A 13,219-nucleotide genomic window follows, 5' to 3' on the forward strand; every position below is an offset into this window, starting at 1 on the left:
TTTCAAAAAAGCAAAATGTCCGTTTTGCCCGGCCTTCCCCTACTCTTAGAAAATGCAATCCAGCCTACGTCTTTAGCCTTTCATTAGAAAATTTTACCTCCGACACACAGTAGGCTACAATATTGTTATTGTTGTTTATTTGAAGACTCCTTTGTTTACAAGTCTTCACATTATTGTAAACTGCTGGTCTAAAGTGAAAGAGCGTAGGCTACTTCAAAAATGTTGATATTTAATCACCAAATTGTACGTTTTAGAGTAAATTCGGACAGCCCGGAACACATGTGCATAGGTGGTAGTAGCACCGCTTTCAGGGATATTGATCAGTGCGGAGACTTTGCGGGTAGGTGGAAGTGTTTAGACTAATTATTATTTAAGTTTGTGACAATCCTCGTTTTTCCTCTGATACATGTTTTGGTGTTGTTGTTTTTTCACAGTAAGTTTGTCTTTGAATGTTTAAATATAGTATAGGCCTACTACGTGCTACTTTGTAGCCTGACTGATTGTCTCGTAAAAAAATCTATCTTTTCTCTAACTTACTATGAAAGGTAAAACACAGGTAGCAGAAAACGTATACTTGTAAAAGTTCGTTTCTGCGTGCAAATAAATATTGCTCTGACAAAGATTTTTTCAGGTTGGGGTGGAAATCGTCGTGACAAGCCGACATTCGATGCTCCTTCCAATACAGGGAGGTCCTTGAGAGACTTAACCTCCAGCATTTTGATCTTCGTCCGATGAAAACTCCTGTTTTATGATGGCTGTTGGCTGATGAAGTTAAACTAGGCGCTCTTTTATGTCCTTGCTCACACCATTATTAAAAATCACTTTGGGCGCAATTAACCGCACAATATTTCTAACATGACGTTTTCTGATTTAAATTTTAATCTTTCAATCAAGCCTGACTTTTAAGCATTAAACAAAATTCAACTAATGGATATGGCCTGAAAATTATTTATTAAATATCAATGCAAAAATATCGCTCATCTCAAGCAAGGTATCATGCTTGTCACACTTTTTCTCGATCTATATTTTCCGCGTCTTAAGCTTTCTCAATTTTATCCTTAAGAAATGAATCATCAAAGCGTTAAGGAAAAAAAGTAATAACAACATCTATTGCTCTTGTAATTAGATAATTTTAAAAACTATTTTTTTCTTTCTTGAACGCTGGCCATATTTAAAAAATAATACTTTTTTAAATTCGTGCCTTGCCATCTAACAAACCTGTCAAATATGCTTTCAGAGTGAAGAAATTAATTTTGTAGTACTACTGTATTGTATACTGTATACTGTATAGCATAGTTGTGAAACTTAAACTTGAGCGGTTTTTGGAAAAACAAACAATTAGTTAGTTGGCTACATTGAATGCTTTGTACATACTTATGTGTGGTTTGTCAATCGTTGCATTGCCATAATAAATTATCTCTTGAAGCTGACCTTGTATTTCGGTTCGACACCGGTCATGATCGCATGTGGCTATGTCTTTGGCAGGACACTTAAACGCACGCCTGAAGATCGACACAAAGATTAGCTTCCTTGCCTTCCAGCCTACTTGATCTAAATCTTCAACTACCGAGCGCAAGCCTGGTTCCAACAAAAAAAAATTTTTTTCTTGCTACAAGATGGTCAAAGTCTTTAGGATGATGAAGTGTAGACTGTAGGCCTACTTACAAAGTATTGAAAAAAATTGCCAGACTTGATACCAGGAGTACTGGTACACTGGCTGTCGGTTGCTGACTAACGAAGTAGGCTAGGCTACTTAGATTGTCAGATTTATTCGTTTAAACAATTATTTTTGTGTAAATTGCCGTTCCAGTGCAACACATGCTCCCTTTCTTGAAAAAAAAAAAAAAATCAAGCAAATCTGAATGATGGCATTGCCACTGGCATTTATTTACTGAACAGATAATAATGCAAAACTAGCGACAAAGTTATCTTGGTGGCTACGACGCCTGAAGCAATAACTTCACACAAAAGCCAAGTTTACTGCAGCGTGAATAATGGTTACCTTGAAAGGTTGCTAGGAGTATGGTTAAATTATGTTGTGAGTTTGTAATAGAATGGATAGAAGGGGTTGAGATATTTTTATGCTTCCAAAAGATTAGTGGTATATGGTAGGCTACGTTAGCTGCGTGTATAAATATATATTCAGTTAACTTTTGCTCTACGCTAACTTGCTTAGATAGATAATCCTTTTTTTCTTGTAGTTTATTTTGATAGCCGGTTGTAGGTGGACCTATTGAATTTAAAATTGATTACCGACCTATAGTTTGAGACAGCTTTAGACATTTACAGTTTGAGAATTGATTTCATATTATGGGATGAAATCTTTTGTATTTTTATGGTTTAGAAGTAAGTAATTGCTGACTGAACTTGATTGCATTTCAACACTTGCATTTTAACTATTTGTGATTAATAGAAGAGAGCATAGTTTTCCTGCTCAATGTTGAAAATACAGAGTTCTATTCTAGCTCTTTCATCGAAGCACAACAGATCAAAAATTCATGCTAGAAAGTAGAACATTTCTTTGTGATTTGCTTGCGGTTCAAACGGTTTCTTGCAGCAGCTACGTTTTAGGTAGTAAATGTAGTTACCATGGTAAGAAACATAACTTAACCTAATAGGTTAAGAAACAAAAGGCACGCAAAGGTTAGCTATATCGTAGTCTAAAGTTTGTGGAATTTTATCGTAAAGGTTTTAACGTCATTATAAGTTACAATTTAGCCTATTTATTCAAATACGGCCAACAGGTAGCCTACTGCCAATAGGCTTGGCTAAGAATTTTATGCCGTCAGTTAGAAGATGCTGCAGGAAAGGTCAATAACAAATTGGTAAATCGGATTCAGATGCTTTTAAACCGATTTCCAAAGGAGAAACTGCACAAAAAAATAATAAAGCTTAACATTTTATCAAGATCATTAAAAAGTTTACCATCTTTCCTACTTGCAATAGTGAAATTTTGTGTTTATAAAATATGATGAAGATGCACCAAATGTGACATCAAAATGTGATTTAAGTTGAGAAAATGTTTCGAAAAAATGGTCAGTGTCATTTCTCTTGTTTGAGTGGACATTGGGTTCAGATGTTCTTATTTCTTGCAATTTTATGGTACTTTACAAGGTATGTTACAAAATTACAATTATTTCTTATTACAAAGTTGCAGTCCATGTGCTGTAGGTTATTTTGTAGAGCAAGTTTTCCCGGCTTGTGGTCCATGGATCACCAGCAGTCCATGAAAATAAGACTAAAATTTTGAAAATGTCGAACATATAAGCTATTGAAGATAATTTTAATTGCAGCAGTGGTAATTGAAATGCGTTCATAAGCTTTTGCAACAAAAATCTTGCTGTTTATTGCGCTGTATTGACGTTTGCAATTAAAAAGTTGTTTCAAATTCTGCAGTGATTCTTTCAGTTTTAATGTGTCAAAGTTATGAATTTCACTCATTCACTGTTATAAAGTTATGAAGCTTAATCGAGCCTTGAATGTTTTCGAAACATTGCAATGAACTGCAGCATAGGTTCAAAACACTTCAATCTCTAATTTCTTATAGAAGTTCGATGACTGTCCAGAAAAAAATTGTAGAACGCCTGTTTGCATTGCGAGAGGAGCGTTTATTTTTCCTACAAATATACAACATTGTCGTGGTTCTTGGTTAGGTTTCTTTTCCGACTGTAACAAGTCGTTGAGCTGTGATGGATACAATTGAGAGAAAATTTTAAAATCATAAAATTATGTTTTAAGCTGGTTTTCTTTGTTCTGAGCAAAAAGCAACGAAACATGGGGTGAACATTTTATACTTTTGCTTTTTTTTCAGCTGTGGATACGTATATTTGTACGAAAATGAAACCATTCAAACAAAAGTTGGAGTTCACAAAACAAATTATGTTGCAAGAGACGAAAAATCACAGAAACAACTTTTAAAGTCAGATGTAACAAATCAATTTGAAAGAAACATAGGAAAAAATGAAGCAGAAAAGGCAGCTTGGAAAAGTAGAATCCCTCTTCGTTTTGTGGAAAACATTTCTGAGTCTTCAAACACGTTCAAAGAACATATTTCTATTGTTCCTGACGCGTCAACCTTACACGTTGACTTTTTACATCTACCAAAAAACGTATGTGACCCGGGTGAGTTCAAACAAATTTACAGAAGCCTAATTTGATGTAAAAGTATAAGTTTTCAAAAAATCTGCTAGGAAGTCAAATTTTCAGACAAAAAAAGTTTCAAACAGTGCACAACCTTTTGACAGTAACCTTATAAATACCACTTGGTAGTTTGATAAATCTTCGAGGAGATACTTTTGAAATTAACATACATGGCATAGAAAACTCTTTTGTTCTAGCCTACTGTCAAAGTAGGAAAGAAACAAAGAAGAAGACAAAATAAACACAATAAAAGTGGATACCAAAAGTTGAACAAACAAATAAAGAAAGCATGTAACAAAGCCTGTGAAAAATACTTAAATGAGGAGCGTACTTCAATCGAAAAATTATATAATCTCAGTCTAAAAGAAACACGTCAAAGAATCAAGACGTTAACTGCAAAGCAAAATTCTACGTCAAAGTCAGGATTTCTGAAGAGTAAAACAGGTGAAATACTAATGGAAGAAAATTAAATACACAAAAGGTGGCAAGAGTATTTATCTGATCCAGATCGAACTGTAAAACCTTTCAAATTCAGCGAACCATTGTCAAGACCAAAGATTCTAAAAGTGAAATTGAACATGCCATAAAACAAACTGAACTGAATAAGGCTAGGGGACCAGACGAGATCAATACTGAGGTGTTAAAGACACTGGAACATGTAAGTGTGGATGCATTGCATGAAATCTTCAATAACAAATATAATTCTGGAGAGATGCCTACCGATATGAACAAATCAATTTTTATAGCATTACCGTACCTAAAAAACCGGGAAGAAAGGAATATGAAAACCACCGGACAATCAGATTCACATCACATATTACAAAACTTTTACTACGCACTATCATGAATTGAATCGAGAACAAAATCAACGATGAAACTGCTGAAGAACAGTATACGGATTCATGTCAGACCGCGGCACAAGAAATGCTGTATTTGTTTTAAAAAATATCGCACAAAGATCAGTTGAAACGAAGAAAGATCTGTACATCGCTTTCATTGATGATAAGAAAGCTTTTAAGCGAGTGAAACATACCAAACTACTGGAGATGCTAGATAACATTGGAATTGACAATGCGAACCTAAGTATTATTCAAAATTTTACTTTGATCAAATTGCAGCAATAAAGGTCAATCACAACATCAGCGATTGGATATCAATCAAGAGAGGCGTTAGACAAAGATGCGAGCTCTTCTCAAGCCTTTTTTCATTATGCAGGGAGATCATCCTCCGAAGTCTTGAAGATGCTGGCTTAAATTTTGGGGGATTAACTTTAATAACCTGAGGTATGCTGATGACACTGTCTTGGTGGCTGATTGGGGAAAAAATACAAAATCTGTTGAACAAAGTAAATGAAAGAAGTAGAGAATTTGGAATGGAAATGATTGAAAAGAAAACGGAAACAACGGTAACCCCAAAGAAAAAAGAAATTGAAATTCCAATCTGTCAAATTAAAAAGAAAGGAACAACTACAAAACAAGTAAAAAGTTTTCACTTTCTTGGGACAACAATAAACTGAGACTCAAAAGATGATAAGGAGTTGAATATACGTAGTAGTAGTAGGCATCCTTCCATCTTTTCAGATGATGGTAGCACTCTGGGTACGGCAGCTTCTCATGTGGCTCTGAAGTCCAATCCTGGCGTGGCAGTCTCGTCCACAGTTTGGACATATGAAATCAGAGGAGTTCTGAGGCTGCTGTCTTTCTTTTCTTCTTTGTCTTCTTTGCTCTAGTTGCTTCCTCCGCCTCGACTGACCCTTTGCTAGACCCGCACTGACTTCGTAACGCCATCTGTTGCGGTTTGCTGCGATCAGTTCCCAGCTGGCAGGGTCTATGTCAGTTAGCTTCAGGTCGCGTTTGCAAACGTTTCTGTAACGCAGTGCAGGTCGTCCTACTGGGCGTTTCCCTGTGGCAAGTTCACTGTACAGAATAGCAACGAAGGTGAAAGCTTTCAAGGATTGTCTGGCATAAGTAGTCCAGGACTCACTACCGCACAGCAGAGTACTAAGAACACACGCACGGTACACTTTGAGTTTTGTGTTAAGTGTCAAAAGATAATTGTCCCACACTCTCGCCCCGAGTTGAGTCATCACTCATGCAGCCCTGGCTATCCGTCTGTCGATTTCCTTATCTAAGGACAGGTTGCTGGTGACCGTTGAACCAAGGTAGGTGAAGTGGTCTGTCACTTCAAGCACTTCTGGTCCTATGGTGATGACAGGTGGCTTGTGGACATCTTGGCCCTTGAATATACGTATTGCTCAAGCAAAAGCCGCTTTCAGCATATGAAATCAATATAATGCAAAAAGCTCATGTGTTTCTCAACCAGATACAAAGACAAAATATTAAAGTGTTATATTTATCCAATTTTCAACTTTTTACTCCTGTTACTACCGAAGGCTGAGTATAATGCCAACCTTATCTTTTCATTCCTCAAAGCTCCATAACTGAGTATGGGACCTTTACTGTCAAAGTACTTTAGGCTACTTGTTGTTTTTGTTATTTAGGCCTACTATTAATTTAAAAAAGAAGAATGAAAGGTACCGCTATGAAAGATTTTAGCTTAAGAACTGTTAATTTACACTTTTGGAATATGGAGTTCTACATTGTATAGTTGACCAATGCATATCCAAAAGTTGATTTCGTAAACGATTCGATATTGTTACAGTAACCAGTGCTATGCAGTAGCATTGCAATCCTTCGACTTTGTTTTTTTTTCGAACACTAGGCTATTGTAGTTCTTAAACTCAAGTCTTCTTTTTTCAAATTGTTGAAATGCGTTACTATCATAACCTCTTGCGCTGTCGTGTAGCCTACGGCAGAGATTTTCAACCGGTGTTCCGTTAAAGATCGTCTGGTGTTTTGCAAGAAATTTCTTAGTTTCACTAGTGTTCCATAGAACACCGGTCGAAAATCAAAATCACAAGAGCTTTGCGTTTGTCTTTCTGCAACTCCTGCTAAATTATCAACTTTGTGCTCATCCAAACAGCCGAGATATCGTAGCCTACTGAGAAAAACTGAATAGATTATTGTTGTGCTGTTAACTTTATTGCATCATTATAAGATTCTGTTTGATGTTCCGCGAGATTAGTTTAATGCATAAAGTTTTCCATGGCTCAAAAAAGATTAAAAAACACTGCCTACGCTAATGAACTCGAATTGTGGCAACCAATGTAAACTTATAGCGAAACAGAAGCCTATTTACGCCCTGCATTTTATTTAAACAGCTCGGACTCTTATAGTGGCAGTAAAGAGCTCCATCAATCACTTTGATCAACGAGCAACAATTCGGGATACTTGGGGTACCTTTCAATCCAATTTTTCGGTAAGTAGGGTAGTGCGGGGCAAGACTAGTCACACTTTGGTATTATTGTGTATATATTCACATAAAGTTAAAAATGTCTCAATTTTTAGTTTTTTTGTTTTAAAAAAAAAAAAAAATTTAGTGTTAAACAGTTGTACTAAGGCTTCCTTAAACAAGATAGCAAAAAAAAGTGAAACTTATTTTTAAGTTATGTTAATACAACATCATTTTTACGACAGAGTCAAATGACTGGTTTTGCCCCTAAGTAAGGAAAAACAGGTCAGTGTTTTTTTGATGAAAGAAAGAATCTATTTACACATAAAAAGTGCAGTTACACATACAAAGTGCACTACTGCAGCACATTTGTTCAGAACAGACATCAGCAAACATGCTTGATTCTATTTTATGACATTATTTGTTCAGTTGCTGTGCCGAGTATCCATGGTTCTTCTTGACGACAAAACAAACTAAGCAAGGAAGATTATGACAAAATTTTCCATTTTGTTCACTGACAATGAAGTCCACATGGTACATTACAGTTATCAAATGTTAGAACAATTGCTTTGTGAACAATTGATAGAAACACAATCAAAAATACGCTTCAAATGTTTTCTAGTAGCCTATAGTTCAATATTGTTACTTTTTTTTTTAAATCTTTTATTTGTGATTTTTTTGCGGTTTTGTCCAAACTTTGACGCACACTTTCTATAAGAAAACATTGAGAACCATTGATAAATTTTGCATGGTAGACTTACCATATCTTAGTGAATAAGTAGACAAAATTAATTTCAGTGCAACTTTTCACTGGGGTCATGGGCAACCAAGATATTAAAAGGACCCCACTGTTTGCTTTTTTTTATTTCGACCCACGTTTCACATTAAATAAACTCCCAAACCCTTTAATATTTTATATTGATATTTTCTCAGTTCATAGATAATCTTATAAACAACATTTCTACCAAATTTCAACCCAAACCAATCAAAAATGGGGTCTTGGCAAGGTTTCAAAGTTTTGGAAAATCTTAGCCGAGAGCTGGAAACGGCCAAATTTTGGATGTCTATGACCTTTGATCTTTTAAAGTGACAATGTAAACGATGTTGTTTTTTCAATATTTGGCAGAAGTACTATCACCTGTAAAAAATTTGGGTTGTTACCTAATTTGGTTTAGCAGTGATAGGGCCTCAAACATGGCCAAAAATCAAAAAAATCGTGCCCCCTCGGCAGACCCCCCCCCCAAACTAAATGCTTCGCTCACACTATGATAAGCTGATTTTTGATTTAGTAGGCAAATAATACCCTATGAACCAAATGCTAAATTCTTTGGTTAAAGAATTTAGCATCACCAATTGAGGCAAAAATTTGGCACAGCACTTCGTGACTGACGTGTGTTGCCCCAACCAAAATAGCCATGACTGAACAAAAATAAATACCCAATAAAGCTAATTTCCAAGGAAGAACTACAAGATGAGTAGTTTTGAGACAAAGTACAATAATTGTAATTTCGTTTAAACTAGAAAGTCTTAGTTTAATTAACAATTTTCATAGTGTAATGCTCTGTTAGTCGAAACCACAAAAAAAAAGTTGGTCCAAAATATGAAGGTAAAATTTTACACCAACTTACGTTTCGCAGCCTAGACCGAGACAGCAAGCAAAAACTGCACAGCAGTTGCTGTTGTCGCATCACAAAAGAACCACTAAGTGCGCTAAAGCATTTTTTGAGTGTATTATTTCCAAAAAAAAAGTTATGCTTGATTAAAATCAAACTGACCGGCTTTACCCGACGACTTGTTTTGTCCTGAACTACCCTAACACAAGTGGTTCAGTGAAACCCTTAGCCTATACCTACTAAGCATCCTAATATGTTTGTAATCTGCATTGTTGTGTATTAATATATTTGTTCGTTGCGACTCTACAGAAATTTGATTATCCAAGAAGATGATTTCTGCCAATCTCCCATCTCTGTGGAGATGCTTTATGGCAGTATAGTGAACCCAGGCTTACAGCGAGAAATACTTCTAGTAATCGTGGGTTCAACGGACACACGGAAAATTCCACAAGGGCAATGTATATTTTTGGCGGAAAATAGCAAGCACCCTAGCATGGGACTACGACGTAGTCACTACGTGTGGGACCACCGTATGTATGGGACTACCTTTACCCTATAATGCGGTTCTTAATAGACAAACCATCCTACTACCCGTTGCAACTGCCAATTCTGGTTCGATACAAGGCTAAGCTAGATGCTAAAGACAAGAAGAAAGGCATCAATTTACTTTTAGTTTAGTGCCTTGAACACAGTTAGGCTACAGTTTCATATCTCATACTCAATTGAGTAGGAGAACAAGGTCTTGTTTGTCTTCTCAAGTAGGCTAGGGAAAGGTCTTGACCTATGAACCGGGTTTACCCATGAGCCACCCCCTTCAAAAAAAATTATGTTGCACTCTAGCGCCAACTTGTACCATTTCTGAACGTGCTAATGCCTCAGAAGGTTCCATGGAAAATTCTGGGTTAGAGCTCAAAGGAGTTTTCCAGTTGTTAAGAAAGTTCTGTTTTGAGCCTTCCAGAGTAAAATTTTGGTGCCATTGATTTTTTGTTCTGGTACCTAAGGTTTAGCTCAGTGCAGGAAGCTGTATTTCGGATATGCAATGGTAGGCATTAGTGCTGAATCTTAGTCAGACTGTGGCTAATAACTTGCTCTAATTTTTTTAGTTCTGATGCAAAGCATACCTATCAGGCTGGTCTTGACCCATGAACCACCAAGGAGCATGACTCTTGAGCCATGGTTCATGGGTGATGCCATTATGTCATAGTATGTAGGACTGTAAAGGTATATTATGTTGTAAGGTTTAAGTGTAATTTAGCTTGGTAGGGTTAGGGCATGTTCAAATCATATTTAAAATTTTTGAGAGTATCAATAAGTAATGAAAAGATTTGATTGGATTACGCGCTTACAAATTCCTCGCAAGTTGGGTTTAACTGAAGAATATCTCCCCCATCGAAATCTGTAGAAATTCCGTCCTTCCTAGCAAATCCTCAAATGGGGTGGGGGAGGGAAAACGGTCTGCTGAAATCTTTCCCCCACTTGTGCTCAGCCGAACTATTTCCCTCTCCCACTCTTATTTTGAGCTATGCCAGGAGGTGCGAAAAAACTACGGATTTCGCTGGGGGAGGGATTGTTCAGTTGGTCAATTAAAAGTAGGCTACCTTTGTAGCCAACTGTACTTTTTGTATGCTTGTGTTTTTTTGCGTCTAAAGTACATTTCATAACAGAAATCAAACAAAGTTGGTTTATTTAATTGCAGTGGCTCATGGGTAATTCGGGGTGGTTTATGGGTCATTCCCAGCAGGACCTTTGAGCCACTTTGGAGACTTTCAGGAAAATGTTTATAACTGATACGCTATTAAAGGTATTAACCTGAAACTTGCCCATGATCTGCCACAATATAGTTATGTTAAATGCTTTAAAAATTTGAGCATTCTATCTTCAGCAAAAAAAAAAGTTAACGCAAAAAATTTAAAAAGTGGCTCGTAGGTCAAGGTCTTCCCCTACTGTATTGCTTTTATTGACCAACCTGAACTATTGGACTAGATTCAAAAGTTGATATTTAACTTTTCCTCACATGTTTCTGATTTTCTTCAGGTCAAGGTGGTGTTTTTACTTGGGCTTCCGAGCCTTGCATTAGATAAAAACACGGAAGAGCGTATTTCCTTTGAATCAACTTTACACAATGATGTGGTGCAAGGATCATTTGTTGATGACTATTCTAATCTCACTGTGAAAAGCGTAATGGGACTGCGATGGTTTCATGAACACTGCAGGTGAAGTACCAAACCAAATTAATTATTTTTGCTTCATCAGGACTTGAAAATACGTTTCTGGACTACGCATTGTTTTGGAAATCAACAAACTTTTAATAAACTTTATTGAAGCACCTTTTGCTGTTATCATAATTCATCTCGTACTTGCAGAAAGTCAATAATTTTATTTAAAAATCGTAACCAACAAAACCTTTTCCATACCAAGCTGAAATGTTGCCTTCTGTTGTTAGCTTTTCAGTATTCAGTTGTTGCCTTAGGTTACTTAATTTCGAAATGAAAAACTCGGATATAAACTAGCTTATAACAAAAACTAGCTTATAACAAATCAGGCAGTTTATCTGCATATTAAATGTCGACGTCATAAATTTTTCAATAAAAACATTTTGGATTAATGTTCGTCATTGCACAAAAGTTGTAGAGCAATCGAAAAACTTGTAATGACTTATGGCCAGTGTAATCACTGAAAGATGCCCTATGAGGCTATTGCAAAAACAGCATAACTCTAACAAAATGATATTTTTAGAGCATCAAAATTTTTCATGCTTGTTGATGACGATGTATACCTTGATCTGAAAAATATTTTGTCTCACTACACAAATGATAAAAATTCCACCACTAAGGTTCTTCACTGTGGAGAGAAGATGATAATGCACGCAAGGGTAAGATACCGTGTTTTGAAATTCTACTTTTCTAAAATCATAACTTGTTCTTCAATGTTTAGAACAGATTTAAAACTATTTTTGCATCTTTGCAGTAGTCTATGTTGGACAGTACCGTTAACAGGGAGGTCCAGGGGTGCTTTTGGGTCCGAGAACCTCAGGGTCCAGAATCTTTCCAGAAGGGACAAGAACAGTGAAAAACACAACATATTCTTCGAAGCTTATTTTTTCTTTGAGTGTCTTGTTTAGGGGGCCCGGGCTTTCCATTGGCACCCGGCCCTAATGATTCTCTCAACGACCCTCATGTTAGATGAAATATTTTCTTACAAGACTGAAACAGACACAGTAAATGCTCAAATACAAAAAATTCTGGTTGGTTTTTAAATTAGAGTGACTTTTAACAGGTGGTGAGAAGAGGAATATGGGCTACACCATTCCAAGTGTACAATTTCACTCATTACCCTCCGTATTGTGGAGGAGTGTGCTACATCATGTCACAGGATATCGCTAGCAAGTTATACGTCCTTTCGCTTATGACCCACACTGACATAGGTGTGGATGACGCAATGATATGTGGAATTATTCGAGAAAAGGTAACAAGACGTTGTATATCAGTTAACAAAAAAAGTGATTCTTGTCGCTTTTACTTAATAAACAAAACCAAATTTTGGTTTTTGCAGGTAATTTCTTACAGTTCAGTAACAGATACCTACCATGCTGGTGATATATCGCTTTATTTTGAAAATTGCTACTAACAGATTAAAATTCTTTTATAAATTTGACTTCAATATCAGATTAAATTTAAATTTCCGTTGAGAAACTGCTTTTCTAAACTTTCAATGGTTTTCAGGCAGGAATAGAAATGGGAAGGATGCAGAAAGGATTTTGTGTAAACTTAGTCAATACGCAAGACATTAAAGAAAAAATACAAGATTTGTGGAAGAAGCGAGAAGAGATCAAATTCAAGTGAACGACAACAGAAATAAAAAAAGTGTTATAAAAGTTCCATCACCTAACTTCTGTTGAACGAAATGTGTACGTTCTCTAAACATAAGCATCAGAGTGGAGTAACAATAGAAGATATTATGGAGGAAGAACAAATCTTAACTTTCTTGTGGTTGATAAAATAAAGAGAATGGAGGTTCTTGGATTTGATTTTTTTATTTAGTTGAAAACTGAGTTTCTAAAGGTATTTAAATTTCAAAGTATTTAAATTTGCTTGAAAACTTATTTTAACAACGGGATGCGTACATCAGGCTATCACGCTTGCGAAAAATTACTGCATTTTTCTCATTTATTTACA

General features: G+C 36.0%; 2 protein-coding genes across 2 annotated transcripts in view; both read left to right on the plus strand.

The window, feature by feature from the left end:
• LOC145786089 (uncharacterized) overlaps nucleotides 1–1,414 on the plus strand; it is a 30,291-nt gene extending 28,877 nt beyond the window's left edge. The window contains exons 14-15 of the mRNA XM_082597733.1: nucleotides 255–340; nucleotides 632–1,414. Of these exons, the coding sequence (XP_082453859.1) occupies nucleotides 255–340; nucleotides 632–735 (190 nt within the window). The 3' untranslated portion in view covers nucleotides 736–1,414. The remainder of the gene's footprint in view (nucleotides 1–254; nucleotides 341–631) is intronic.
• Nucleotides 1,415–5,042: 3,628 nt separating this feature from the next.
• On the plus strand, nucleotides 5,043–13,207 carry LOC145786154 (lactosylceramide 1,3-N-acetyl-beta-D-glucosaminyltransferase-like). Its single transcript, XM_082597805.1, has 6 exons — nucleotides 5,043–5,223; nucleotides 7,361–7,458; nucleotides 11,079–11,257; nucleotides 11,781–11,916; nucleotides 12,321–12,509; nucleotides 12,767–13,207. Exons 1-6 carry the CDS (start codon nucleotides 5,043–5,045, stop codon nucleotides 12,884–12,886), a joined length of 903 nt encoding a protein of 300 aa, XP_082453931.1. The 3' UTR covers nucleotides 12,887–13,207.
• Nucleotides 13,208–13,219: the final 12 nt, after the last annotated feature.

Source organism: Aplidium turbinatum, chromosome 17 (genome assembly GCF_918807975.1).
Source record: "Aplidium turbinatum chromosome 17, kaAplTurb1.1, whole genome shotgun sequence".
NCBI classification, from domain to species: Eukaryota; Metazoa; Chordata; class Ascidiacea; order Aplousobranchia; family Polyclinidae; genus Aplidium; species Aplidium turbinatum.